The sequence below is a fragment of the Epithele typhae genome, assembly GCF_022376455.1.
Source record: "Epithele typhae strain CBS 203.58 chromosome Unknown BXZ73scaffold_60, whole genome shotgun sequence".
Classification (NCBI taxonomy): domain Eukaryota; kingdom Fungi; phylum Basidiomycota; class Agaricomycetes; order Polyporales; family Epitheliaceae; genus Epithele; species Epithele typhae.
In genome coordinates, this window is record NW_025954251.1 from 53,240 (window position 1) to 78,271 (window position 25,032).

General features: G+C 61.0%; 7 protein-coding genes across 7 annotated transcripts; 2 read left to right on the forward strand and 5 right to left on the reverse strand.

Moving 5' to 3' along the window:
• Positions 1 to 114: 114 nt before the first annotated feature.
• On the reverse strand, positions 115 to 2,472 carry BXZ73DRAFT_80436 (uncharacterized protein; the record flags this gene model as incomplete). The annotated part of the gene is made up of 19 exons (XM_048023282.1): positions 115 to 312; positions 448 to 559; positions 629 to 653; positions 707 to 764; positions 826 to 909; positions 1,081 to 1,181; positions 1,243 to 1,276; positions 1,354 to 1,406; positions 1,436 to 1,469; positions 1,516 to 1,550; positions 1,613 to 1,638; positions 1,693 to 1,718; positions 1,774 to 1,791; positions 1,844 to 1,853; positions 1,905 to 1,967; positions 2,030 to 2,071; positions 2,123 to 2,136; positions 2,199 to 2,277; positions 2,360 to 2,472. 19 exons carry the CDS (start codon positions 2,470 to 2,472, stop codon positions 115 to 117), a joined length of 1,125 nt encoding a protein of 374 aa, XP_047874071.1.
• A 6,044-nt stretch (positions 2,473 to 8,516) lies between these two features.
• Positions 8,517 to 10,566, forward strand: BXZ73DRAFT_80437 (uncharacterized protein; the record flags this gene model as incomplete). Its single annotated transcript, XM_048023283.1, has 7 exons — positions 8,517 to 8,637; positions 8,696 to 9,174; positions 9,618 to 9,690; positions 9,754 to 9,830; positions 9,945 to 10,019; positions 10,064 to 10,168; positions 10,456 to 10,566. The coding sequence occupies 7 exons, from the start codon at positions 8,517 to 8,519 to the stop codon at positions 10,564 to 10,566; spliced, it is 1,041 nt and encodes a 346-aa protein (XP_047874072.1).
• A 971-nt stretch (positions 10,567 to 11,537) lies between these two features.
• Positions 11,538 to 14,010, reverse strand: BXZ73DRAFT_105054 (uncharacterized protein; the record flags this gene model as incomplete). The annotated part of the gene is made up of 21 exons (XM_048016114.1): positions 11,538 to 11,735; positions 11,977 to 12,088; positions 12,158 to 12,182; positions 12,241 to 12,298; positions 12,355 to 12,382; positions 12,441 to 12,453; positions 12,507 to 12,553; positions 12,607 to 12,707; positions 12,769 to 12,824; positions 12,880 to 12,891; positions 12,962 to 12,986; positions 13,043 to 13,077; positions 13,140 to 13,165; positions 13,221 to 13,246; positions 13,302 to 13,319; positions 13,372 to 13,381; positions 13,433 to 13,495; positions 13,558 to 13,599; positions 13,651 to 13,664; positions 13,727 to 13,805; positions 13,871 to 14,010. The coding sequence occupies 21 exons, from the start codon at positions 14,008 to 14,010 to the stop codon at positions 11,538 to 11,540; spliced, it is 1,128 nt and encodes a 375-aa protein (XP_047874073.1).
• A 2,140-nt stretch (positions 14,011 to 16,150) lies between these two features.
• Positions 16,151 to 18,957, reverse strand: BXZ73DRAFT_105055 (uncharacterized protein; the record flags this gene model as incomplete). Its single annotated transcript, XM_048016115.1, has 5 exons — positions 16,151 to 17,089; positions 17,155 to 17,339; positions 17,396 to 18,596; positions 18,649 to 18,851; positions 18,912 to 18,957. The coding sequence occupies 5 exons, from the start codon at positions 18,955 to 18,957 to the stop codon at positions 16,151 to 16,153; spliced, it is 2,574 nt and encodes an 857-aa protein (XP_047874074.1).
• Positions 18,958 to 20,378: 1,421 nt separating this feature from the next.
• BXZ73DRAFT_105056 (NAD-P-binding protein) lies at positions 20,379 to 21,986 on the forward strand (the record flags this gene model as incomplete). Its single annotated transcript, XM_048016116.1, has 11 exons — positions 20,379 to 20,430; positions 20,489 to 20,652; positions 20,712 to 20,734; positions 20,789 to 20,871; positions 20,925 to 21,032; positions 21,082 to 21,128; positions 21,184 to 21,214; positions 21,274 to 21,286; positions 21,340 to 21,501; positions 21,567 to 21,639; positions 21,702 to 21,986. The coding sequence occupies 11 exons, from the start codon at positions 20,379 to 20,381 to the stop codon at positions 21,984 to 21,986; spliced, it is 1,041 nt and encodes a 346-aa protein (XP_047874075.1).
• A 344-nt stretch (positions 21,987 to 22,330) lies between these two features.
• BXZ73DRAFT_92128 (uncharacterized protein) lies at positions 22,331 to 23,133 on the reverse strand (the record flags this gene model as incomplete). The annotated part of the gene is made up of 5 exons (XM_048026253.1): positions 22,331 to 22,401; positions 22,464 to 22,547; positions 22,608 to 22,745; positions 22,878 to 23,049; positions 23,119 to 23,133. The coding sequence occupies 5 exons, from the start codon at positions 23,131 to 23,133 to the stop codon at positions 22,331 to 22,333; spliced, it is 480 nt and encodes a 159-aa protein (XP_047874076.1).
• A 751-nt stretch (positions 23,134 to 23,884) lies between these two features.
• Positions 23,885 to 24,761, reverse strand: BXZ73DRAFT_52690 (uncharacterized protein; the record flags this gene model as incomplete). The annotated part of the gene is made up of 3 exons (XM_048020857.1): positions 23,885 to 24,209; positions 24,279 to 24,509; positions 24,571 to 24,761. The coding sequence occupies 3 exons, from the start codon at positions 24,759 to 24,761 to the stop codon at positions 23,885 to 23,887; spliced, it is 747 nt and encodes a 248-aa protein (XP_047874077.1).
• Positions 24,762 to 25,032: the final 271 nt, after the last annotated feature.

The window sequence follows — 25,032 nt, forward strand, 5'->3', positions numbered from 1 at the left end:
CGTGCCTTTTCTGAGGGACGCAGAGCTCGATCGGATCTGCGCCGCGCGCGTGCACGCACGCCTCCCTCTCCACGTAGATCGCCCGACCAGTCCCGTCTATTCGCGCGGTCGATCTCACGGCGTCATGACCTCCGCGGCGTACGGGTGTCGCTTCGGCCCGAGGAACGACCGCTGCGGCTGCTGCTGCTGCTGCGCCTCGAGCGGCCCGGGCTCGGACACGGCGTACGCGCCGTCGTAGAAGTCGTCGGTCTCGGTCACCGTCGTGACCTTGAGCTCGATCGCGGTCGGGTTGCTCGCCGCGGTGTTGCTGAGCTGCTCGTTCGTCCGTCCGTCCGTCCGTCCGGTCGTGTGAGCGCGTGGGGGTGAACGGGAGAGGGAGGCGCGGGAAGAGCGAGAAGAGGGGCAGGTCAGCGTGTGGCACAGAGAAGGATTCGCGACAACACGTACCGCGGTGGGGAGGTTGGTCGCGCCGCGCGCGCGGAGCACGTGCGAGACGTTGACGGAGTTGGACTGGTTGTTCGACTGGCCGAGGATGCCCAGCGACGCGCGGGAGTTGAGCCTGCAGGAGGACGGCAAGAGGAGTGCAGTCAGAGCGCGCGCCGGGGGCGGAGGCGGAAAAACGGCTTACGCGACGAGGAACGCGTTGGCGTACACTATAAGGGCGAGTCAGACGAGTAGACGAGCAAGTAGTAGGAGGCGCACGCACGCTTCGTGAGGATGATGGAGAGCGCGGCGTAGATGAAGTTATCCGGCTCCTTGGCGGACTGTATAGGGGAAGGGGCGATGTGAGCGCCGAGCGCCGGCGTGTGAGGGAACAGCACTCACATAGGTGACGTTGACGATGTGGACGATGCTGTTACCGGGCAATGTGAGCACATATTCCGCCGTATGTTCCTTGTCGTCCCACAACTCACCAGGTTACGACACCTGCAAGTGACTGTGAGCAAACACGCGCTGAACCCTGCCACCACGGCACTCACCAGTCGAGACCGAGTATGTGATCAGTGTATCCACGATCGAGTCCGTCCTGTGCGCGTGCTTCAGCACAACCCACACGCGCCGAACCGAGCTGCAGCGCACCGAGTGATCCCTGTCCTGCTTGTGTGCAGGGTATACACCAACGCGGCGCTGATCGACAGATCCCCGGTCACTTGGATCGAGGACCCTAGTGTTGCGAGCCACTGTGCGAAGGCAAATGAGCACTGCGCTCGATTCGAGTCTAGGCAACCTGGCTCCGCGCACCGAGTATTGGAGCCACTCCGAGAGTGTCGCCGACCTGAACATCGTCGCCGCCAGCACTATCCAAGTCTACTCTTCAGTCGTAGGCGCGGAACGGCGCATGTGGGAACGCACCGGAGAAGCACGCTGGAGGAGCGGTTCCGCGGAGGGTGAGTTCGGGAACATCTCTGGTCAGGGACCAAAGCGCGGAGCTTACCGACGTTGCCTGCTATCAGGACCATCTGGGCACTCTGGTCAGTATAAGGATCCCCGGCGGGTGTCGCACGAGGCACTCACTGCGACGGCGACAAGAATCCGGAATTTGGGTGCAACTGCGGAAAGGTACGGTGCATGAGACGGTGGGGTTCGACCGGGCTTGTAAAGTAGGGCTCACTTAGCCATAACCGGCGAGCGAAGAAACTTTGCACGGGATGTGAGCATATGTGAGACAACATATGGGAAGCTCAGACGGACCTCTGGGAGATGAAGGCCGCGAGGGCCTAGGGAGCAGAAGGATTGAGGACGATGACGAACAGCACAGGAGAAGGTACGTACGGCAGGTGGAGGGAGGACCTGGATGGAAGCGTGAGTATCGGTACCTCTAAAACTACCGGGGGTTACGTACATTGAGAGACCTAGACGGCGGTCAAGATGCGGAACAAAGGATCAGGTCTAAATGAACTTACCAAACCGTCGGGGAGACGAAGAAGTACGTTGGCTCCCAGTATTTGGTCACCATATAGAAGTATCTGCATCCCGAAAACTTCCACATTGAGCGCGCGGCCGACAATCGGCGAAGCAAGACACTCACGCAGTATGTGTGATCAACACCGTGGCCAACGTCTCAAGCACCCTGCGCGAAAGTGAGCACTCCATACGCGATGGAGAGAGACGAGATGCTCACAAAACCACCGCAACCTGCAGAAACCCATTCCGGGATTAGCGCGCTCGAGGGATGATATGGACTAGGATGGACACACCCATGCTTTAAGGACCCACCTGTCCTTGTGGAAGGTCATGTAGTACTTGAACGCCTGATGGAACAGCATGCCCTGCAGCCTGCGGAGATAGCGTGCGAAGGTGTCAAATTTTCGGGCTCGGGGTGGAATCACAGGCGGGCGTACAGGTAGCTGATGCACACGCGATGAGCCACGCGCCGAGAGTGTCGCCGACGGGGATGTGAGGGAAGGCCGCCGTCGCCGCCGCCGCGGCGGCTGCTGCGGCTGCAGCAGTGGAGTTGGAGGAGTCGGACATGGCCAGGCGGGACGTGGAGGGCGGGGAAGGAGGCGGGGCCGGACTGAGGCATGAGGGATTGTGAGTAGAGCAGAGGAAGAACGACGGCCGGGGTCACTGATGGGGATGCGGCGGGGAGGAGGCCCGGCTTCTAAGTTCTGGCCTGAACCCAAACAAATGAGCGTCGCGTCCAAGCGCGTCCAGCGGGCAGCCGCGCTGAGCCGCCGCGCTCACGAAGCCTCCGAGTCCGAGTCTGGCGTGCGTGCGACGCCCCGGCGCTTATGGGCGCCATCTGCGATCAGATCCACACCACTCTCGTTTCGGGCTTGATTCTGCCGGACGGGCGGAGACTTTGCCGGGTATCTGCCGCGAGTCGATACGCGTTCGAACGTCCCGTCCACGACAACTCACGCCCGATGACGTCGACCGGCCAGCGCCTGGGACCGGGTCCGCTGACTCGCCCCGTGAGTCGCCAGCTTCATGTTTTTCTCCTCGACTGTCACTTGGATCCTGACTCTGGTGGCAGCCCGCAAGCCCGCATACATCGACGGTAACTCTATGACGTCATACGCTTGGGGCATGCGATCGAGCGCCGGCAGCGACGCGCGGCGAGCTGTGCGGCACACGCGGGCTGCGTCGCTCTGCGCACTCGGCCTGCTTTCCTGCGCCATCCAGTGCGTCCGCCCATCAAGCCCCCGCCCGCTCGAGTGCCGTCCCAGCGCGCACCGTGAGCGACACGGCCAGGACGCGTCGCAACGCCTCACCCAAAGGCCAGCTGTCATGCTGGCCACGGTACCGGTGCAGCGACAAGCTCTCTTCTCTCTCCGCCACACTCATCCCCGTTCGCGCTAGCTTTCCTCCGCCACGCTCGCCCGAGCGCTCTCGCCGTGGCGCATACATCCACCCCCTTGGGCTTCGCGCTGTCCCGCCGCGCGTCTTGCGGCGTCCGGTCAACCGCATACAGCCACCTGTCTCGACAGATTCCCGCGTCCGTCCCTTTGTCCCGCCCTCCCCGGACCTCGTACGTCCAGCCTCGTCCACGCTGCGAACACCTCCTCAGCGTGCTGAAGCGCAGACCAGCGACCACTCGCCACCATCCGGCGGCCGCTCCTTTGGCGGGCCTCACCGTCTTCAACCCAACCTCGCTCGACAGCCTGCAGGCTCCCCCGACCTCTCGACGGCGCCCCCGCTGTACCAGCTGCAGGTCGTGCTCGACCACCAACGCTCGGCACACTCACTTGCCACAGAGCTCGCCTCTCCACCACCGCGTTTCACCCGTGCCGTCTGCACTGCACGCACCTGGACACTGGTACCGTGCTTCCCTCGACGCGACATCTCTTTGGCTGTCCCATCTGTGGTGCTCGTCCTCGTTGTTCAGCCGCGCTATGGACGCTTACGCGTGCATCGCGCTCGGCCCTCCGCGGCGCGCGCGACCGTCCACAACGCACGAACACATGGACGACGTACCATGTCTCTAGCTAGAAATCGCGGTCCACGCCCGCGATGATCCCAAGCAGTAGCACGACGACCGTGACGCCTGCGATTGCCACCCGCCCTTCGCCTGCCCGTCGCTTCGACCGATCGGAGTGCATACAGCCACCTCCGACCGCCAGCCACGCCCCGTCTCAACCCATCCCCTCTCCGCCACTTCGTCTCCAGACCTCCTCTTTCTCTCCCTGGGGACACAAGAATGCTGCCGTCAGTGACGAAACCTCCTCAGCAGACGTCCAACGTACCAGCGTATTCCCGCCCCGCTCCCGGATCCTGCCACGTGCAACATCGTGTCAGCACTCGTACGCAACGCGGTAAAGCGCACTCACCAGAACGTCTCTGCCCGGCCAGCATATCGGCGACCGACACCAACGCGGGCATCTCGCACCGGAGCAAGCTGCCGTCCCGGCTCTCGAGTACGTGCTTTTATCCACATCCGCCCTCCCACCGCTCTTTGCATTCGCCGACCTCCGCGCCCACGTCCGCGCCCTGTTTCCATCGTACCGTGCCCATGCCTGGCTGTGCCGTGAGTGCCTGTCAACGCCATGACAAAACCTCCCGTCCACTCACCTCGAGGTTCGTTCACACAGGCACACGCCCGCCCACGCGTACCTTGACGTCAGCGGCTGGCTTCGCATTAACCACGTCCGCCGGTCGAGACCGCTTCCACCATGGCGAGGCATGCGTTCAACCGCTGACGTCAGACGTGCTTGAGCCCCACGGGCTTGGTAGCGAGCATTGAACAGGTCGACGCCGTGCTGCGCACCGTTCACCGCCCTGCTCATCCGGTGCGCCCCTTCATTGTATCACGTACGTCTGTCATTGCATCGTTCTGCCGGCGTCCGCTCTCCGCGCTGACCACGTCCTTCCATCCCGGCGCAGGAACGCGCCAGACGGCATGGTCACCTTTCGATCGTCCGTACCTTGGCTGCACCTAACCCTGCACGCACCAGGACGCACACACCAGTCTCAGGCCCTCTGCGTGCACGCTCACGTCCCGCGCAGGCAGAGAATGTGCAGGATGCGTTCGCGCTGCACTCGCCCACTCGCGGATGGGACGGGACCTGCCGTTTCGTTCCGCGGCGTCCGTGAACGTCTCCCTGCATTTACCGTGGCCAGAACGGCGGGCCCCGCGCACTCTCAGGCCACTAACCGGTCGTGTGAGGCTGTCAGAACCATACACGCCCACTTGATGGTACCGGGTGTATGCGCGCCCGCCGACGCCCGCCGACGCTCGTGATCAGCACACCAGCTCGCCCGTTCGACCCGAGGGCGATGTCTCGTGCGCCACGGCCGTGCGGGAACCACCTCCGACTCGACCTGCGATTTCTTGTTGGACGCCGCTGGCCCCTTTGTTGCAACCAGTGTGGTGACAGGCGACGCGGAACGCATGCCAGCAACGTCTGTAGGAACTGGCCCGTACGTCTGGTAGGTTTCAGCGAGGTTTGTGAAATCGTACCTGGGCATGTTCGCTTCATGCGCGCGCTGATGTATTGCGTCACGCAGAGCGCATCTCGGACGGCCTCCTCCTCGAATCGAGTCGCGGAGAGCGAACTGTGCCCACCGACGCCGAACGGCCGCAAGTAGGATCGTGAACACTTGACGGCCCACGCAGGACCGCCGAGCGCAAGGCCGTCCTCATCCACACCGCTCTCTCGACTCGCGATTTCATTGAGCCCAGGCGCGGCTCTTGACTGGTTCTATCCTGGCGTGGTTTCGACTCGGTTTCGACTCGGTTCGACTTGTTCTGAACGGGCCGCGTGCACTCTTAGGCCACTAACCGGTCGTGTGAGGTTGTCAGAACCGTACACGCCCGCTTGATGGTGCCGGATGTGTGCGTGCCCGCCGCCGACCTCCGCCGACGCTCGTGATCAGCGCACCAGCTCGCCCTTTCGACCCGAGGGCGATGTCTCGTGCGCCACAGCCGTGCGGGAACGACCTCCGACTCGACCTGCGATTCCTAGCTGGACGCTGCTGGCCCCTGGGTCGCAACCGGTGCAGTGTGCGACACGGAACGTATGCCGGCGACGTTTGTAGGAACTGGCCCATACGTCTGGTAGGTTTCAGCGCAACTTGAAAAGGTTTGTGAAATCGCGCCTGGGCATGTCCGCTTCATGCGCGCGCTGATGTATTGCGTCACGCAGCGCGTATCTCGGACGGCCACCTCCTCGAATCCAGTCGCGAAGAGCGAACTGTGCCCACCGACACTGAACGGCTGCAAGTAGGATCGTGAACACCTGACGGCCCACGCAGGAAGGCCTAGCGTGAGGCCGTCCTCATCCACACCGCTCTCTCGACACGCGATTTCATTGACCCCAGCAGCGGCTCTGGACTGGTTCTATCCCGGTGTGGTCTCGACGCGATTCGACTTGTCCTGAAACACCGCCTGTAGCTCGTCGCGCGATCGCGTGCAGCTGATGACCCGCCGCCTGAGCGGCCATACGCCCGTCGTTGCCGTCTCGTCTCTCGCACGTGCCACGCTCCTCGAGTCCCTCGGGGTGACACACGTCCTCGACCGTGCCCTCGATCGCACACAACACGTTCCCCGCCGCACTCGCCGCCGCGGGCGGTGCGCCTCTCAAGTACGTGCTGCCCACCACGCTGACACTCCCCAGCTTCATAGCACGCACACCACTTCGTCGTTCAACGGAGGCTCAGCGCAGGAACGGATGCCGAAGAGGCTAGTAAGGTACCGGCATCCGCCTCGTACCGTACTCAATGTACTCGATGTGTGTTCTATCCGAGACCGCGCGCCGAATGACGAGCGTGCATGACAATCGCTACCACGGAGTGGGCTGGGCGCACGTCGCCGCGGCGTGACAGCCTGGGCGTAAGAGCGGTCCATCACGCTCTCATTTCGCGTCGTCGGTCAAGCAGGCCGCGCGTCCCGTGTGCGGATCAGTCTACATTGGCTCGAGCCCTGCACGGCGCCGTTCGTGCGAGACGTGGGAGACAGACGTGGTGTGCGCAATCTCCGTGCCATCTGATTCGGTTGGCAGCGTGTCCGCGGAGGCACGACTTCTCAGAGCTCCGACTTGGGTGTTCTGCAGGAGGTGCTCATTCATCGGCGCGAAGCTGCGCACAGTGTGGTGAATGTAGGTGGATGGGAGCTTGACCGGGTCAACATGGTGCGTGCAAAGTTGGTGTTCCACCCGCCCATTGGTGCTGAGCGACGCTTCCCTCGCGTGTCCTATCACCCGGTGCTTCATCTTGAGGCTTCTGCTCTCACACGGCACGCACAACGTCATCGAGAAAATCTATTTCACCGTGGTCTGGGCCTCGAAACAGACGCTTCGTGCTAGAAGAGACCGCTGGAGCGACGCACCTGGCAAGGAACTGTTGCGGAGTGGGCCGAGTCCGCAATACCCAACACCTGGTGCGCAGCTTCGGTGCGAGGCGTCCAGACGAAACCGTCACCCACACACGCCCGCCAACCAGAGCACGTTGACGGCCGCGCACCATGTCGGTCCCGGGGACAAGAACGGCGCTGCGCAGCGTTCACAATCGTTGTGGTGCGCAAGTTCGTCGAGCCCGCACTCTGGTGTGGGATCGGTGAAGACGGCGGGGTCGAGGTTGACGTCCGCATCTGTGCCCGACACGCGCTCGAAGGCCGTGCCAGCGTCGCAATGCTGTCGGGAGAAAGAGATCGCGCGGGGTCAGCGAGCGCGGGGTGACACAAAAGAGCGCGCAGACCTGCAGGTCGTAGCACGCCGCCCGCCGTCGCGCTGTGTTTGGTGCGGTACCGACGTCTGCGCGGTGTCACGGCAAGAAACGAAACAGGGCGAGTCAAAGACGCGATATGGGCGACTGATGAACTACTCACTGTCCCTGCAGTGGATGTTTACCCACCGGGGGCGTCCACTGCCGCCGTGTTTGACGTGGGTCTCCTCCGTCTGGAAGCCGTAAGGACAGCCTGGAACGTGTCTGCGGCGTGGCGCACGAGGGTCAACAGCGCGACATCGTACATGTACTCACGGACCTCGGCGACCCGAGCGAAACGACTTGCTGATCGACTTATCCACAGACACGTTGCGTGCAGGACGCGCTGTGCCAGGCGGAGACGATTTCGGATAGGATTTGCATGACATCTTCGCACTCACTTGGAATCCAGGGGAACAGCCTGGCGCACACGGGCTGCGCACATCCACAGGACACGCGTCGAGCGTACTCAACGCGGGGATAGGATCGGGGGCGAGGCGGGTATGCTGAGCGGGATCACAGAGGGCTCTGTGCGCAGATAGGATCGTGAGCGATGCGGATCGGGAACAAATACAAAGACGATTGCCTTGAGCGTTCCGCGCAAGGCGGCGCAATTGACAGTCGACAACGGGTGACAGGAGCTGGTACTACCCCTGGCTCATGTCCACTAGCGCCATCGCGCCGTGCCATCGCGCCGTGTCCAGACGCGGTACGACGGCCTGTCGGGTGGTTTCCAACTGGTAGTAATAGTCGTGTCAGCGGCGTTTGGCATGGCTCGCTCTTCCCCCACCCTAGTCACTCACCAGTACGTCTCCGTTCGTTCCCTCTCGTGAGCCGCACCGCCCAGCGCCCGCTGATGCTCCGTTTCGTCCAGAATGTCTGGGCGCAGGCGCAAGTTCTTCAAGACCAGTCAGACGCTCGACCGTGCGGGCGGATACACGCGACACACGACGTTCGTCCGTGGACAGCTGCGCAAGAAGTTCAAGAGAGAATTGGGTGAGTGGTGTTCTCTTCATGCACGCACTCACACCGACGGTACGCACCTACTCTGCAGTCCGGCTCACCGACGACCCGAAGGTGGAGATGCGCTGGACGTTGGAGCGGTTCGCCAAGCACATCTTCGTCAAGCACCGGCTGCGCCTCGTCGGCTGGCCACACGGTACCAAGTTCGGCAACCTGAGCGAAAACGCGACGAGCTTGAACGAGCTCATCGGCCTGCACAGGCTGTGGGACCGCGGCGACCTGCGCTTCGAGCGCGTGGGCATCGAGGAGGCAGAGGCGGCGAGGGCGAACTGTAGGCTTGCGGCGCCGACGCCGTTCGTCCTCCCGCGCGGAACACGGGCGAATGAAGACGAGCGGCGGGACCCGGGTGTGGTGGAGTTCGGGATGTGGCGCCGGCGGATGTCGTGCATGGTGACAAAGTCACAGCGCGAGATCACTTGGGAGGACGAGGAGGAGGCGGAGCATCCGCTGGGGAGGGAGGCGTCGAGCGACCTGATAGACAGCTTTAGCAGTCGCGGCTGTGGTTGGGATGTAGGTGCTGGGGTTGCAGTTAATCGTAATCAAGGATTGGACCGAGAATGTGAATTGCGTACCTGAAAGGGCTAGCGCTGTGGAAGTGTGCGCGCGTTGGTGCCTGCACCATCGGAGTCTGGCCGGAACCACCAGGCTGCCATGGCTAGCCGCAGCTGGTGCCGCCCGTCGGGAGTGGGTACCGCGCATAAAAGGCGTCGAATGCCTTGTCCCTGGCCTCCCTTCCCTCTTGCCCTTTGCGCAGCTCGCCCTCTCCGCCGCCACCCGTTCCCCTTGCTGCCCCTCCTGCTCGCCGGCTTCTCCCTTCACCAATCCTCCTCTCGGACGATCCAAGGCACGGGCAACCGCTATCGCGATCTGCGTTCGTCACCCAATACTGGTACGTGCTGAGCCTGTCCTCGAGTCGCGCTAATTCAGAATCAACCATTGTTGTCCATGCTTAGACGACCTGGCGCAGTCCACTCACCCGTTGTCGCGCATCATCGCACGGAGGCTGGTACGGGTACGCGGATGCCGGTACGTCCTGTTCGTTCATTGAGGGTTCCGCAGCGCGAGGCACGATGGAAACGCGTGGTGCAGTGGCCGGTGGCCGGTGGTCAGGCTGGTCTTGCAAGTGCGACTACGCGCTGCCCATGGTTCGCTGGCAGGCGCACCCGGTACGTGCTGAGCTTGTCCACCACCAAACTAACAATCATTGCCCGCACCAAGACGAGGCGAAATCGACTTACCAGTTGCCGCGCATCGGTACGCTGCCGTTCGTTCTCCTGCAGCGTACCGGGTGTGGTCACGCCGCTCTAGCAAGCGCGACCACGAGCTGGCCGTGTTCCGCTGGCAAGCGCTACCCGGTACGTGCTCGACGCTGTTGCTTCTGTTGATATCAACACGTCAGTCTATCGCTGCCGCGCGCGGCGATACACGCGATACGTACATCTTCAGTACGCTCCGCGGGAGCATGGAAGTTGTGTCGATGTGCGCGGGGACCCGGCGGAGTACGGTACGTGCTTGACGACCTTGATCTTGCTGCACGCTAACGAGTGTTCTGTGTGCACGGTACATTCACAATGACGACGAGACTTTGAGAGCGGGTGGATGGTTCTTACCGTCGTCACAGTGGGCGTGGCGGCGGCGGCGGCGGAAAAGAGCTTGTGAGTGTGACGGGCGGATAACAGCGAGGAAAGACGTACCGGGTGCTCGCGCGCGAGGCCGGCGCACGACGAGAGGGATGGCGGGCTTGCGTGGGTGTGTAGTACGTAGAAGCACGTTCGAATGAAAGTTGTTTAGATGCCAGACATGCGCGGCGGCCCTTGCACGCTCTTGCAAATCGTGCCCCGGTCCGCCGTCGATTCAGCACTCTCCACAGTCTCAATAATCCTGTCTCTACAGCGTCAATAAGCCACTCTATACAGCGTCAACAAACCACTCTATACAGCGTCAACAAACCACTCTCTACAGCGTTAATAAACCACTCTCTACCCATCCATAGTCAGAATTTGCCCTGGTGCTTACCTGGTCCCTCCCATCTACCCCATCCAGTCCGTCCGCGCCGTCCTGCCCGTCCCCCCACATGCGCACGCCTCCCCTCCTCGATTCGTCCGTCCGTCCGTCCGCACGCTCGGCGACTTCAATGGGAAGACGTTCTGAGGCCATCGAAGAGCGGCAGGGTGGATTTCGAGGGCCGATCGCAGACCGATGAGACGTAGATGTGGTAGTGGTCACACCAGTAGTGCCCGCGCGCGCTACATCAATTCAGGCCAGGCCGAGGCTCCGAGCGCGATGTCATATTCAGGCTCCGCGCCAAACTGGGCGGTGCCATCCGACGGCACGGAACGTGGTCTACTTTCTCTGTTGCCCTGGAGTTTCCTCAGAACGACGCAACCAGCGACCGCCGGGGAGTGCGCCCAAATGCGCTCTCCTGCTCGCCAGGTGACGAGAGCTCGAACTCACAACACCCCCGCCAAAAGCGGCCGACTCCGACTTCCAACGCGCACTCGGGAGGGAAAGCGCCGTCCTGTCTCTATTAATTATAATCGCTCTAAAGTTGAACAGCACGGAGCGGAAGGGAGCGGAGCGACCGACGCGCTTCTACCGCCACGGCCCACACCGCGCACGACATAGCAGGAAGCCCGTCCAGAGTCCAGGGCCGCGAACGAGGGACGAGGGAGGGCCGACTCGCGACCAACCGCAGCCGGAACACCGGCCGGGTGTCGCGCCCCCGCACGCCACCATCGTATGTACATAGTTACATAGTACGTGCCTTTTCTGAGGGACGCAGAACTCGATCGGATCTGCGCCGCGCGCGTGCACGCACGCCTCCCTCTCCACGTAGATCGCCCGACCAGTCCCGTCTATTCGCGCGGTCGATCTCACGGCGTCATGACCTCCGCGGCGTACGGGTGTCGCTTCGGCCCGAGGAACGACCGCTGCGGCAGCTGCTGCTGCTGCGCCTCGAGCGGCCCGGGCTCGGACACCGCGTACGCGCCGTCGTAGAAGTCGTCCGTCTCCGTCACCGTCGTGACCTTGAGCTCGATCGCGGTCGGGGTGCTCGCCGCGGTGTTGCTGAGCTGCTCGTTGGTTGGTTGGTTGGTTGGTTGGTTGGTTGGTTCGTTCGTTCGTTCGTTCGTTCGTTCGTTCGTTCGTGGGTTGGTTGGTTCGTGGGTGGGTTCGTTGTTTGGTTCGTTTGTGTGAGCGCGGGCGTGGGGGGTGAACGGGAGAGAGGCGCGGGGATGCGCAGAGAAATGAGCGAGAGGGGAGGAGGCGAGTCAGTGTGCGGCGCGGAGTGGGACGATTGGCGACAACACGTACCGCGGTGGGGAGGTTCGTCGCGCCGCGCGCGCGGAGCACGTGCGAGACGTTGACGGAGTTGGACTGGTTGTTCGACTGGCCGAGGATGCCCAGTGACGCGCGCGAGTTGAGGCTGAGGAAGGCGGGAGGGGGAAAGGCTGGTCAGAGCGCGTGTCGGCGCGGGGAAGGGGGAGCGGCTTACGCGACGAGGAACGCGTTGGCGTAGACTGTGGGGTGGGGGATGGTCAGAGGGCTGGACGGGCAAGCAGTAGGAAGCTCACGCACGTTTCGTGAGGATGATGGACAGCGCGGCGTAGATGAAGTTGTCCGGCTCCTTGGCGGACTGAAGAAGGCGCAGTGTCAGCGGCGAGCAGGAGCGCGTGAGGGAAGAGCACTGACATAGGTGACGTTGACGATGTGGACGATGCTGATGCGATGCAATGTGAACACATGATCCGCTGCAGGTACCTCATCGCCCCGCTCACCAGGTTACGACGCCTGCAAGTGACTGTGAGAAACCACACGCTAAACCTTGCTGTCACGGCACTCACCAGTCGATACCGAGTACGTGATCAGTGTATCCACGATCGAGTCCGTCCTGTGCGCGTGCTTCAGAACAACCCACACGCGCCGAACCGAGCCGCAGCTCACCGAGTGATCCCTGTCCTGCTCGTGTGCAGGGTATAAACCAACGCGGCGCTGATCGACAAATCCCCAGTTACTTGGATCGAGGACCCTAGTGTTGCGAGCCACTGTCCGAAGGCAAATGAGCACTGCGCTCGATTCGAGTCTAGGCAACCTGGCTCCGCGCACCGAGTATTGGAGCCACTCCGAGAGTGTCGCCGACCTGAACATCGTCACCGCCAGCACTATCCAAGTCTACTCTTCAGTCGTAGGCGCGGAACGGCGCATGTGGGAACGCACCGGAGAAGCACGCTGGAGGAGCGGTTCCGCGGAGGGTGAGTTCGGGAACATCTACTGCCGGGGACCAAAGCGCGGAGCTTACCGACGTTGCCTGCTATCAGGACCATCTGGGCACTCTGGGTCAGTATGAGGGTCCCCGGAGGGTGTCGCACAAGGCACTCACTGCGATGGCGACGAGAATCCGGAATTTGGGCGCAACTGCGGAAAGGTACTGCGCATGAGACGGTGGAGTCCGACCGGGCTTGTAGGGTAAGGCTCACTTAGCCATAACCGGCGAGCGAAGAAACTTTGCACGGGATGTGAGCATATGTGAGACAACAAATATGAAGTCTCAGACGGACCTCTGGGAGATGAAGGCCGCGAGGGCCTAGGGAGCAGAAGGATTGAGGACGATGACGAACAGCACAGGAGAGGGTACGTACGGCAGGTGGAGGGAGGACCTGGATGGAAGCGTGAGTATCGGTGCCTCTAAAACTGCCGGGGGTTACGTACATTGAGAGACCTAGACGGCGGTCAAGATGCGGAACAAAGGGTCAGGTCTAAATGAACTTACCAAACCGTCGGGGAGACGAAGAAGTACGTTGGCTCCCAGTATTTGGTCACCATATAGAAGTATCTGCATCCCGAAAACTTTCACATTGAGCGCGCGCCCGACAGTCGGCTAAGCAATACACTCACGCGGTATGTGTGATCAACACCGTGGCCAACGTCTCAAGCACCCTGCGCGAAAGTGAGCACTCCAGACGCGATGGACCGAGGCAGGATGCTCACAAAACCACCGCGACCTGCAGAAACCCATTCCGGGATTAGCGCGCTCGATGGATGATATGGATTAGGATGGACGCACCCATGCTTTAAGGACCCACCTGTCCTTGTGGAAGGTCATGTAGTACTTGAACGCCTGATGGAACAGCATGCCCTGCAGCCTGCGGAGATAGCGTGCGAAGGTGTCAAATTTTCGGGCCCGGGGTGGAATCACAGGCGGGCGTACAGGTAGCTGATGCACACGCCGATGAGCCACGCGCCGAGAGTGTCGCCGACGGGGATGTGAGGGAAGGCCGCCGTCGCCGCCGCCGCCGCCGCCGCTGCGGCGGCTGCGGCTGCAGCGGTGGAGTTGGAGGAGTCGGACATGGCCAGGTGGGATGTGGAGGGCGGGGAGGGAGGCGGGGCCGGACTGAGGCATGAGGGATTATAAGAGAGCGGAGGAAGAACGACGGCCGGGGTCACTGATGGGGATGCGGCGGGGAGGAGGCCCGGCTTCTAAGTTCTGGCCTGAACCCAAACAAATGAGCGTCGCGTCCAAGCGCGTCCAGCAGCCAGCCGCGCTGAGCCGCCGCGCCCACGAAGCCTCGGAGTCCGAGTCTGGCGCGCGTGCGACGCCCCGGCGCCTACGGGCACCAGCTGCGATCAGATCCAAACCACTCTCGTTTCGGGCTTGTTTCTGCCAGGACGGACGGAGACTTTGCCGGGTATCTGCCGCGAGTCGATACGCGTTCGAACGTCCCCGTCCAACGACAAGTCACGCCCGATGACGTCGACTGGCCAGCGCCTGGGACCGGGTCCGCTGACTCGCCCCGTGAGTCGCCAGAGGTCGCCAGCTTCATGTTTTTCTCCTCGACTGTCACTTAGCCGTTCCCACCTTCTCGTCCGCCTTTCGCCCCTTCAGACTCGCGGGTGCACAGAGCCTCCGTCCACGGCACGCGCGATCTTACTTCCGTCCGCCTCGAGCGTTCGAGAACCTCGGACTCATATCATCGTTGGAAATCGTGACCGTAACTGTCGCCCATGACAACCGCCCGGATCCTCCTTTGCGCAACACCATCCCACCGAACATCAATCTCACTTGCCACTCTCAACTCCGTCTCCCGCCTCTGCCGTAAGTAAGTACGACATTCCACCGACATGCAGCGCCCACGCGGAAATGAGCCGCGGGAGGTTGCTGGAGGTGGTGCTCATTGCTTGGACACGCGGTATTTCGGCCAGGATGTGTGGTCACGTACAGCTGCATGGTAACCGGCCTCCGCCAGGGCGTGCGGCGTGCTTTCGACCTCGCACACGCCCTCCGCGCCCCTCGGTGCACACGCACGCCGCAGCAGAAGTCCAACCGGTGCGCTGCTCGTCGTACGGGCGCCCTGAAGCGCCGGGGGGACGCGCGCGCCGTAAGACAGCGAACAGGAGCAGGGCAGAGACTGGCAGAGATGGTGAGCCTGGTGGTTCTGATGGGAGAGACGCCTGGGTCGCAGACTGAGAGTTTAGCATGAGGTACACGGTCGAGTTTCAACGGTACCTATGTTGGGGGACGGCGTGGTCAACGTGGGCACACTGTTTACACGTCGACCCGACTCGATCCGCTGATCCTTGGTCGTCCACTGATCCTTGGTCGTTGGTGGTCTGGGCGGGATTGCGGCAAAAACATCGGGAGCGACCGCGAGCTGATGGTCCACATACAAGAGGAGCGGGTAAGTAAGTACTGGGACTGGTATCAACCGTCTGAAACCCTATGACGTCATATATTCTGCTCGTGTGCTACCCACGTATCAGTCATTAGCTACAAGTCGACGAATTTGAATTCGTACCTCCTCAGTCTCGACACAAATATAGCACGATGTATTTATAACGTCGCTGTGTCAGCAAACAGTAAGCGTATAAAGTGTAGCGTACCAGAATATTCCGTGAGTCGATTCCGTGGAGCAATCCACAATTGCTTCATGTAACGGCTTCCTCGTCGGGAGAAGTTCCACCGCCACCAGATACCAGTGAGGGGTGCGAAGGGAGAAGTTGAAGTAAAGTACAAGGGGCAGTTCGTAGCTGGGGTGCACGGCAAGAACCATGGGGCGCAAACAATGTGGATCCCTTATCCTCTGGCCCCGCAATATGCACAACATACACCGTTATCCATTGGTCGGAATATGCCTGTCCGCCAGCTCCATCTTGAAAATAGTATGAGCCAACACCCGGTACGATGACGTCATTGCTCACCATCACCGTTCACACCAACAGTTTTCAGAGAGGGAAAACTGGGATTCATATATACATACGTACAGTGAGATAAGGGATGACATATGGTACGACGAGGCGAGGCGATTAAGGAGCGTGTACATACGTATACTGTAGATCTAGAACAAACGAGAGGAAGGGCCGAGACTCGAGCTCAAGGGAAAACGTCGCTCCGTATCCGTAAATACCAAACCGTGCCAGGCAGCAGAAAAGTCCATATACATATATGCATGACATCCACCCTCCAAAGCCCGAATCCTCCAAACCGTCGGCACTACATGAACAGAGACTCCGCCTCGCCCAACGGCCGCCGCGGGACCGGGACCGCGACCATGCCCTCCACCTCCGCGTCCTCCTCGACCGAGCCGTACCCGCGCGCGCAGCCCGGGTCGAGGTCCCCGGCGCCGACGAGCGCGTCGTACGCGCGGATGAACAGCCGCGCCTTCTTCGCCGGGGACGCGCGCCCCAAATCTTCCTCCTCGAACGACGCCGCCCGCTTCGGCGTCTTGCGCAGCGCGCCGCCGTCCGGAGGGGTGATCGGGTGCGCGCGCGACGAGCTCGGGGACGCGGCGGGCGTGGCGTCCGGCATGCCGTCGTGCTCGTCTTCGTGCTCGTCGTCGTCGTCGTCTTCGTCGTCGCCATCGTCCGCGTCGAAGTCGGACCCGAGGTCGTCCTTCGCGTGTGCGACGCTGCGCGCGCCAGTTCGATCTTCCGGCGCGACGCCCGGCGGCGCCTCCTGCGGGCCCCGCGGCAGCCGCGGCCTGAGGGCGTCCGCAGCCCGTTCGAAAGCGAGCGACCGGTCGCCGACGGGCCACCCGTCCATGCCGAGCGCGCCCTCGAAGATCGCCAGGACGCGGGCGTGGTCGAGCGGGCGCCCCGCGCCGCCGCCGCCGCCCCCACCCGCGCGTGCGACGTTCTCCGCGACGAGCCCGGCGAACGCGCGGAGGAGGGCGGTCACCGGCGCGTTCTGCGCGACCTCGAACGCGGGCGCGTGCGCGTCCAGCCACGCGCGCTTGCCGCGGCGCGTCTCGAGCATCGCCTCGAACACGCCGGGCGCGTCGTCGACGTTGTGGAGCGTGTTGCGGAAGACGACGTGGAGGAGGGACCAGAAGAAGGACTCGAGGTCGTGGTGGACGCGGTGCATGGGGGACGCGAAGTAGCGGGAGGGGTCGTCCGGCGGCATGAGGTCTACTGCGGAGTACGTGTATGTTCTCTGATAATCACATCGATCGCCGTCAGTACCCTGGGACGCGGGAGGAAGAGAGGAGCGAGGCACACCTTGCGGTAGAGAGGCTCATGGTCAGGATCGTAGTCCACTCTCGAAGCGAAGTCGAAGTCGTGCAGGAAGCCGGTTGAACGAGCGCCTCCTTTGAACTTCTCGATGTCCATGCGCGCGATCATGATGTTGTTGACACTGACATCGCGGTGGAGGACATTGCAGTCATCGACAGCCCAGCGATGGCCTAAGAACGACGGTCAGTCGACGTACCTCGCCAGAATCCAGATGGGAAGGACTAACCTCGAAGTGCGTCGTAAAAGGCCATCGTCATCTCTCGAGTGCTGTCGAACGACGTGACGGCTTTGCCAATGGTGTCCATGACAAACCGCAGGTGAGACCGTTCGATCCTCCAGTACAGCCGTTGCTCTGCGACGCGCCACGTAAAAGTCTGATGAGAGGGCGCATAGGGGAGCGCAGGGTCCAAGGCAAAGTACAACTGCTTCGGGTCAGCCAAACGGGAGTTGTCGGGGACAGTCTCCGCGCAGCGCTTCAGGTGCTTCTCGAGCCGCCGCACGTCCCATTCGCCCATGTCGGTGCCAATCACCGCCGTCTGGATGCCGTGCCGGGAGAGCGAAGCGTTCTTGCTCAGGGTGGCGTAGATGTCCGTTTCGGCTTCGCATTCCAGGAGCCGCCAAGTCTCCTTGAGGATGTTGACTACGACGGGAGACTTCGATTGGTCGAGCGTGGCTTCGTCGGGGGCATGTTCTACGGCGTGCCATACAGTCGTCCCGCGTGAGAAGATGTTGGAGGGAGCCGCGACGGGCTTGAACACGAAGTAAGGGGTGGCGTCGTCTTCGTCCGCGTCTGGTGCGCCTAGAACTGAGATGCGCCGAGGCACCATCCTGTCCGCGTCCTGGAGGGTGATCCCTGCCGTGGCCAAGCGCGTCTTGAGCCACCGCCACTCGCCATCATGTAGACGCCGAACGGTCGGATCTCCACCAACGATGCGCGCACGGGGATCGATGGGGTGAAAGAGCTTCCAAAAGAATTCGCGAACGACATTGACGACTTCGGGGCGAGAGAGTTCGAGGGGAGCGGAATAGACCGCGCCGGCGCGGTCAAAGCGAATGATGCGTACCACGTCACCATAGAACCCAAGAGTGTGGGCGCACAGGAGACCGTGGGCGACCATGAGGTGATTCGCGGCGACGGAAAGTTGGACCAAGGCTTTGTTGTAGCCCTCTTGGAGAATATTGTCAAAGGGATCTTGCGCCGCAGTAGCCCTGACTTGGACGATACATGCGATATCGTTCCATTCAGGTGGCGCAAGAGCAATGGATGTCGAAGTCGAAGGGAAAGTAACCGCAATGTCGAACTCCGCGGGTGGATGGTTGTGTCGGAGAGATGGAAGCGGAAATTCCAGGCTGTGGCCAGATACGTCGAAGAAAGCGGGCCGGCTTTCGTGGGGAAATCCCGCCACTAGACGCGCGAGACCGTCGACCTGATCATGATGAGATGAGCGTGTCTTCAAGGGCATAGTCGCATGAACCTACCGCAGATGAAATGTCGAGTGCTGCATCCCCGCTCCTGTCGATCCAGTGTTTGAACTGAGTGTGTTGCTCGAAATCCAGAGGTGGCGCATTCTGAGAAGGAACGAATTGGTTGAGGAAAACTTCTCCGGGTCCTGGGACTTCGATGAACTTGGAGCAGATGTCTTTGCTCCACGCCTCTTGCCAACGACGTTCACCGCAGTCCTCTGTGATCAATCGGCGACATTGAGCAGTCGCAATCAAATGCAGAGAGTGGACGAACGTACCCAAGGGGCGACCGGTGTATACTACTTCGGCACTAATATCGTACATTGCGTGTGCGGTTCAGATGCAGGAAGGTGGTGCCCGGATGGACACTCCGAGCAGATCCTGGATGGAAACACGGGTCAGCGTAAATATACCCTCCGGTGTCAACCTTAGATGGACAGCCGAAACGAACAAAGCGTGAGCTGTGTTCAGTGCGGACGCCCGCTTTGTCTCTCCAATGGGACTGTAACATTGGATGGTTGATCACTACCAACGAGCACGCACAGAGCGCAGACCAAGCGTTTGATGGTCAATCTGGAGGTGCTAGCGCGCACAGCCATGTGCTCTGGTCGATCGAGATGATCTCACCTTTCAATTTAGATCAAGCTTCAGCTTCAGAGTCGAAGACCGCGCAATGACGACAAAGTGGAAGTAGTTGGCAGCTGAGCATGTTCGACGTCTGTGTTTCCGTGTCAGTATGCGTGTGTTGTCTGCACTCCGCACTTACCCATCGGTTCCCTCGAACGCACCACCTACACCGCTTCCAATGGACGGTTGAGACTGAGCGCAGGTCGGATAAACGCCCGGGGTCCGTGCGGGGCTGACGCGTCTCGGACTTTGCCACGTTTCAAGCTCAGACGCGCCTGGAGAATTTTTCCAGTGCCTCCCCTCAACCCCGATTGATCTCCGCCACTCCAGTCCGCACGCGCGCTCGACTTAAGCCTTTTCGTTCAACTTCGCCTAGTATGCCGCTCGCTTGCAATGGTTCATTCATGAACACTACAGCTGTTTTCCCCCATGCCGATGCTTCCTTTTTTTTCTCAAGGCTCCTGCGATCTTTCTCAAACGTTCGATCTTACACTGGCCCGTGGGTGATGTCAAGTTCACACCTCGGCTTGACCCCCATTTACTCATTTAATCCTATGCTGGCTTGTTCACATACTTAGACTCAATACCCTGCAGCATCGGTCAGTCCGGAAAGACAGCTTCGGGCTGAGCTCAGCGTAGAAGTCGTTCAAGGCCGAGGGAAATTGGTAAGTCAGCATCGGCCGACCCGAAGCTTGCTTCTGCTGACATAGGCGCGCTCCACTTGCACATGGAAGAGACAGGCGTCCCACACTCAGCGAATCCCTAAAACATGGTTCTCACCGTTCGAATGGGTACAAGAGTCTGTATGGAGTAAACCCGCACGGCATGTGGGACGTAAGCAGCGCTTCGAGCGGTGTGGTGCATGATGTCTTGAGGACTGTCGCCGCCGTGAGCTCGAGCAGCCCAAGTTAATTGGTCTATTTGTCACTTAATGCCTCGGGGGCAGAGCCCAGCCCATTGGTCACTATATTCATGTCATCCTCGGGCAGACGGACGCGTTAGAAGTTCAATGACGTCCTCCGCACTCCGTATAAAGCGGTTCGTCGATGTATACGTTCATCGAGTCCCTATTCCCCCCAAATCCTCAGCTCGTCCAGCCCCCCCTCTTCATTAGCGCAATGTCTCCCATCTGCAATGCCCGTGTGTTGTTCAAGGAATTCCCGGGATCAGGTGAGTTCGGCTGCATACCTTATGTACTGTCCCCTGTCTGATATGAAACGTCGTACAGATTATCCGGTCGTTGATCAACATCTCGCGTACGACGACTCGCAGACCGTAGATCCTGTAACCGACCCTCTCGATGGAGGTTTCCTGGTGAAGGTCTTGTATCTCTCCGTAGACCCTTATCTCCGGCGACGAATGACGCCAGGTGGGGCCCCTGAAGAGTCTATTGTGAGTGGCAACCATGTCATATCCCAGTTGGTTGTGAGATGACGGTGCTTCGTTCTCAGCAACCTTTTGCTATCAACGAGCCGTAAGCGTCGTGTTGTCATGGTCTGGGAATTTCCGAGTGACAGCTCTCCGACAGCCTCGTCAATTATGGCGTCGGCGTTGTTTTGCGGTCTGAACACGCCAAAATCAAAGCAGGAAGCCATCTGGTAGGATTTTTGCGTGAGTGTGTCCGGACAGCTTCTCTCTTCTCTTACTGAAAACGACGCTTCCAGCATTCCAAGAATACGTGATCCTTCCAAACGACGACGGGATCACTCTCCTCGACTCGAAGCCTGACGGCATTTCGTGGTCTGCATATATTGGCGTGCTCGGGATGCCGGGTAAGCCCTTTTTTCGACGCTCTCCAGCAGTATCTAACTCCCCGTCAAGGATTGACGGCATACTCCGGGTGGAATGAGTTCTCGCGAGCAAAACCGGTACGCCCTGGGTATCCCCGTTTACCAATTACCTGCCGCTTACCCGTCAGCACAGGGAGAAACCGTGTTTGTCACCGCCGCATCCGGTAAATACGTTGACATCCACTCCGATGCCCTTACTGACCTCCGTCTCATCTTCCCCAAGGTGCTGTTGGGGCGTGAGTGTTTGTGATTTATGAACGCCCCACACCCATATTGACACCTGTCCCAGAGTGGTCGTGCAGCTAGCTAAGCTATCAGGGTGCAAGGTGATCGCGTCTGCTGGGTCCGAAGACAAGGTTGAATACGCGCGGACCATCGGTGCCGACGTCGCATTCAACTGGAAGAAGGATAACACCCGTGAGATTCTCAAGCGAGAGGGCCCTATCAACATGTACATCTTCCTTCCCTTGTCCGCCGGTGGGCGCTCAATATCTGACGCTATCACCCCCATCACAGCTGCTGGGACAACGTCGGCGGAGAGTCCCTCGAAGCCGCACTGGACGCCGCGGCGTCCCACGCGCGTTTCATCGTGAGTCCCAGCCCTCTCCTCTCGCGCCCGCCTCCGCCGTCTGCTCACCGCCCGTACCGCAGATCTGCGGCAGCGCCTCGAACTACAACACCGGCACCCCGTACAACGTCAAGAACCTGCAGCTGCTCATCTGGAAGGAGATCCACTTTTACGGTTTCCTGTACTTGTCGCTCCAGCCCAAGCACGGACCCGCGTTCCTGCGCGACATGCCGCGGCACGTTGCAGCCGGGGAAGTCAAGTTCAAGGAGCACCTCACGCGTGGGCTCGCGCGCGCGGGTGACGCGTTGCTTGATGTGCTCAGGGGTGGGAACTTCGGAAAGAGTGTCATCGTGGTCGCGGAGGAGTGAGGGTGGTTGGATTCGGTAATGTAGACCAATATCGTTGTACTAGTAGATAAGGCGCAATGTACGATGCCAGTCCTGACGCACGACGGCGGTGCATACGTGCACACTGACGGATGCCGGCTCGAGGATCGCTCTCGGGGAATCGCCGGCTGCTGTTGGGCCAATGCCCTTGTAGTCCCCCAAGTCAGTCTGGAGACTTCCGGTGGGCCGAGATCACATCCTCTCGCGATCGACGCTTCATGAAGCAGCAAGGCAGAGAAGACTGTAAATATCGAGGAGAATGGTCGAATTTTGTCTGAAAGTGCCTAGTACGGGTACACTGTAAGTGACGTGCGCTGCTCGCCCTTTCAATCTTGCAAGCCTTCGATCTCCTGGGCGCTTGTCCGCAAGTACTCCTCGTACGAGTCTTGGTATCCCACTGTCAGGAGCCACCCCACGTCCGTCAGCCTCATCACGGCCAAATACAAGGCAAGTGCTCACCCGGGACATTCGCACGAGCCCTGTACCTCGCCACGACCTCGCGATTGTGCCGGATAGCGGCGAGCTGGGCCTGCTTGATCGTCCCTGCCGCAGCACGCGCCGTCAGTCCCCAGTTCACAGAACGACGGCGGCGAGGGCACCGACCGGAGACGTGCACGACGTGCGGCACGCACCGCCGTCCGTCGACGGCGGTCACGAGCGTCACGCTCGCCCACGCGATCTTGTGCGGCTCTCGCGCGACGCGGATGATGCACAGGTTCGTCTTCGGCGAGAAGTACTTGACTGGCGTCCCGAGCCCGAGCGCGCGACGTAGGCACGCGAGGCGCGGCCAGAGGACGACAGGAAGGGGACAGAGGCACAGAGCGCACGTCAGCGGACACGTCGGCGTCGCGAAGCACGCTGGGAGATGCGCACCGGTCAGGGACGAGCCCACCGCGCCCCAGCCGGTGTCGCCGAAGTGGGTGAGGACGCTCTGCTTGAGGGCGACCCAGATCTGCTTGCTGGTGAACTCTTCCGCCGCGGCGCGCGGTTCGCGGCCTGGGGTGTGGGTCGGCATGGGCAGAAACTCGACCAGGAGCCAGCGGTTCTAGAGGTGTGAAAAATTGAGTATCAGGGTGTTCGCTGAGCCGGACAGGGCGCACGCCGAGATCTTCACCTTGAATCTAACCATGTTTTAGTTGTCTGTCATGGGCTTGAGAAGGGCTGAAGCAGCCGCGTGCAAATTCCCTGGCTGCGCTCGAGGGGAGTGGGTTCACGACAAACCCGGTTGAAGCCGGGGGCGCCGCGTTTGATTGGAGGCGCCCAAGTAGATCGTGGTTTCGATTCCCGATGAAGGTAATGTGCTGTTCATTTTACTATCAAGGGAGAACGAACTCAGAGTCGTACATACAGTCATAGCACCAGTAAATAGCAGCAGTGCGGTGTGGGCGTGTGTGAGTAAGCCGGTGGTTCCTAGGTAAAGAGCGGCAAGGGCTACGAAATACATAATGATTAAGGTGTCGACCATGTCCGTCCCATGTGACGCCAAAAAACAACAAAAAGAAGGGTTCAAGAAGAAAAAGAAGGGAATCCAAGTCCAAGAGAGTGGGCAGCCACTCGCGCGTGGGAGACGCCGAGCATGCTGGGAAAGATCAAGGAGTGGCAGGGACGACAGATGCAGATGAACAGATGGAAAAAGATCAAGGACCGACAAGCACAACTCCTTCCCCCAACAAGCCAACGTCCGCTTCCAATCCCACGCGATGCCCCAGGGGATGCAGGAGCGGACACCCGCGCATGAACGGCCGCTGGACCGCTCCAACCCAAAGAGCGCGCGCGAACGTCCACCCGTTGTCTAACGCCGCCCCGTCCGCGCGACCCGCATACCCGGGCCTCAGCTTGAACGACAGTGGAGGGACGTGATGACGCCTCTGTGAACAGAGTTAGCCGGATCGGGACCCAGCGGGGCGCGGATCATCAAGCTCGAATTCGAACTCGGCGTCCTCCAGGAACTCGTCGACAATCGCACGCCAGTCGGATTGGCCCGTCTCCTCCGCCGCCCGGTGCTCGTGTAGCTTGGTGTCGAAGACGACAGGCGTCATTGGGGGCTCGAGCCCGCCCGTCAACCAACGGTCGACGCGGTCACCGGTGCGAAGCGTGGGTGCGCGTGCCAGCGGCGTGCGGGTGTTGGAAACCGGTGGGGCGTTGGTCGCGAAGGTCGGACTGAAAGGCGAGAAGAATGATACGGGTGTGGAGGGTGTCAATGGGCTGTGTGGAGTTCTGGAGAGTGGCGCCGGGCGGCGCACTTGGCGAGATTTCGTGGGCGCGGCGTGCGACCGGGCGTGCGGGCGTGGGGCGAGTTGTATGGGGAGGAAAGATGCCGTGGAGTACGTGGGGCTGTCGATGGGGGATGCGGTGAAAGAAAAAAGAGAGCCAAAGGGGCTGTCCTCGTCCGACGATATTGAGTCGATGTCCACAAGCTTGAGGTGGTATCGGCGCGGCGCGGAGTCGCTGTGATTGCTCTCGCAAATGAGATCAAACAAGGGATCTTGCTCTGTGTCGGCGTCGCTGCGTTCATATATAGAGTATGGGCATGAAGAATATATGAGAGCGATATATATGGACGTACGAAGGCAGAGAAGTCTGGGGAGGCGATATGCGGATCGTGCTTGTCCCCGAGCGCGCCTTCCGAATGTCTCCGAAGTGCACTCCCGTCGAGCTGATCGTCGTCATGGGTGTTATAGAGGGCGAACACGCGGAGCGCGGCCCGTACGGCCGCCGCGAGGGCCTGGCGGATGTGGTGTCGATGCGGGCGAGCATGTCGTGAGGGCGTGGGGTGGAGTCCAAGCTCAGACAGCGCCGGTGTGCATGAGCGCGTGCTTTTGTACGGGCCCTTCGTTCGGCGAGCGTCTCTACACTTGCGGGGAGTGACATCGGGTCGACCATCACTGAAGTCCATCTTCGACGGAGTGTTGACGGGCGGACCGCTGACGTGGGAGCGGGGGTGCTGGCGGCGAGGGACATTGACGGAGAGGACAGGAGGACAGGCGACAGAGATGCTCCTGCTACCCCAGACGCGTACTGGTATATG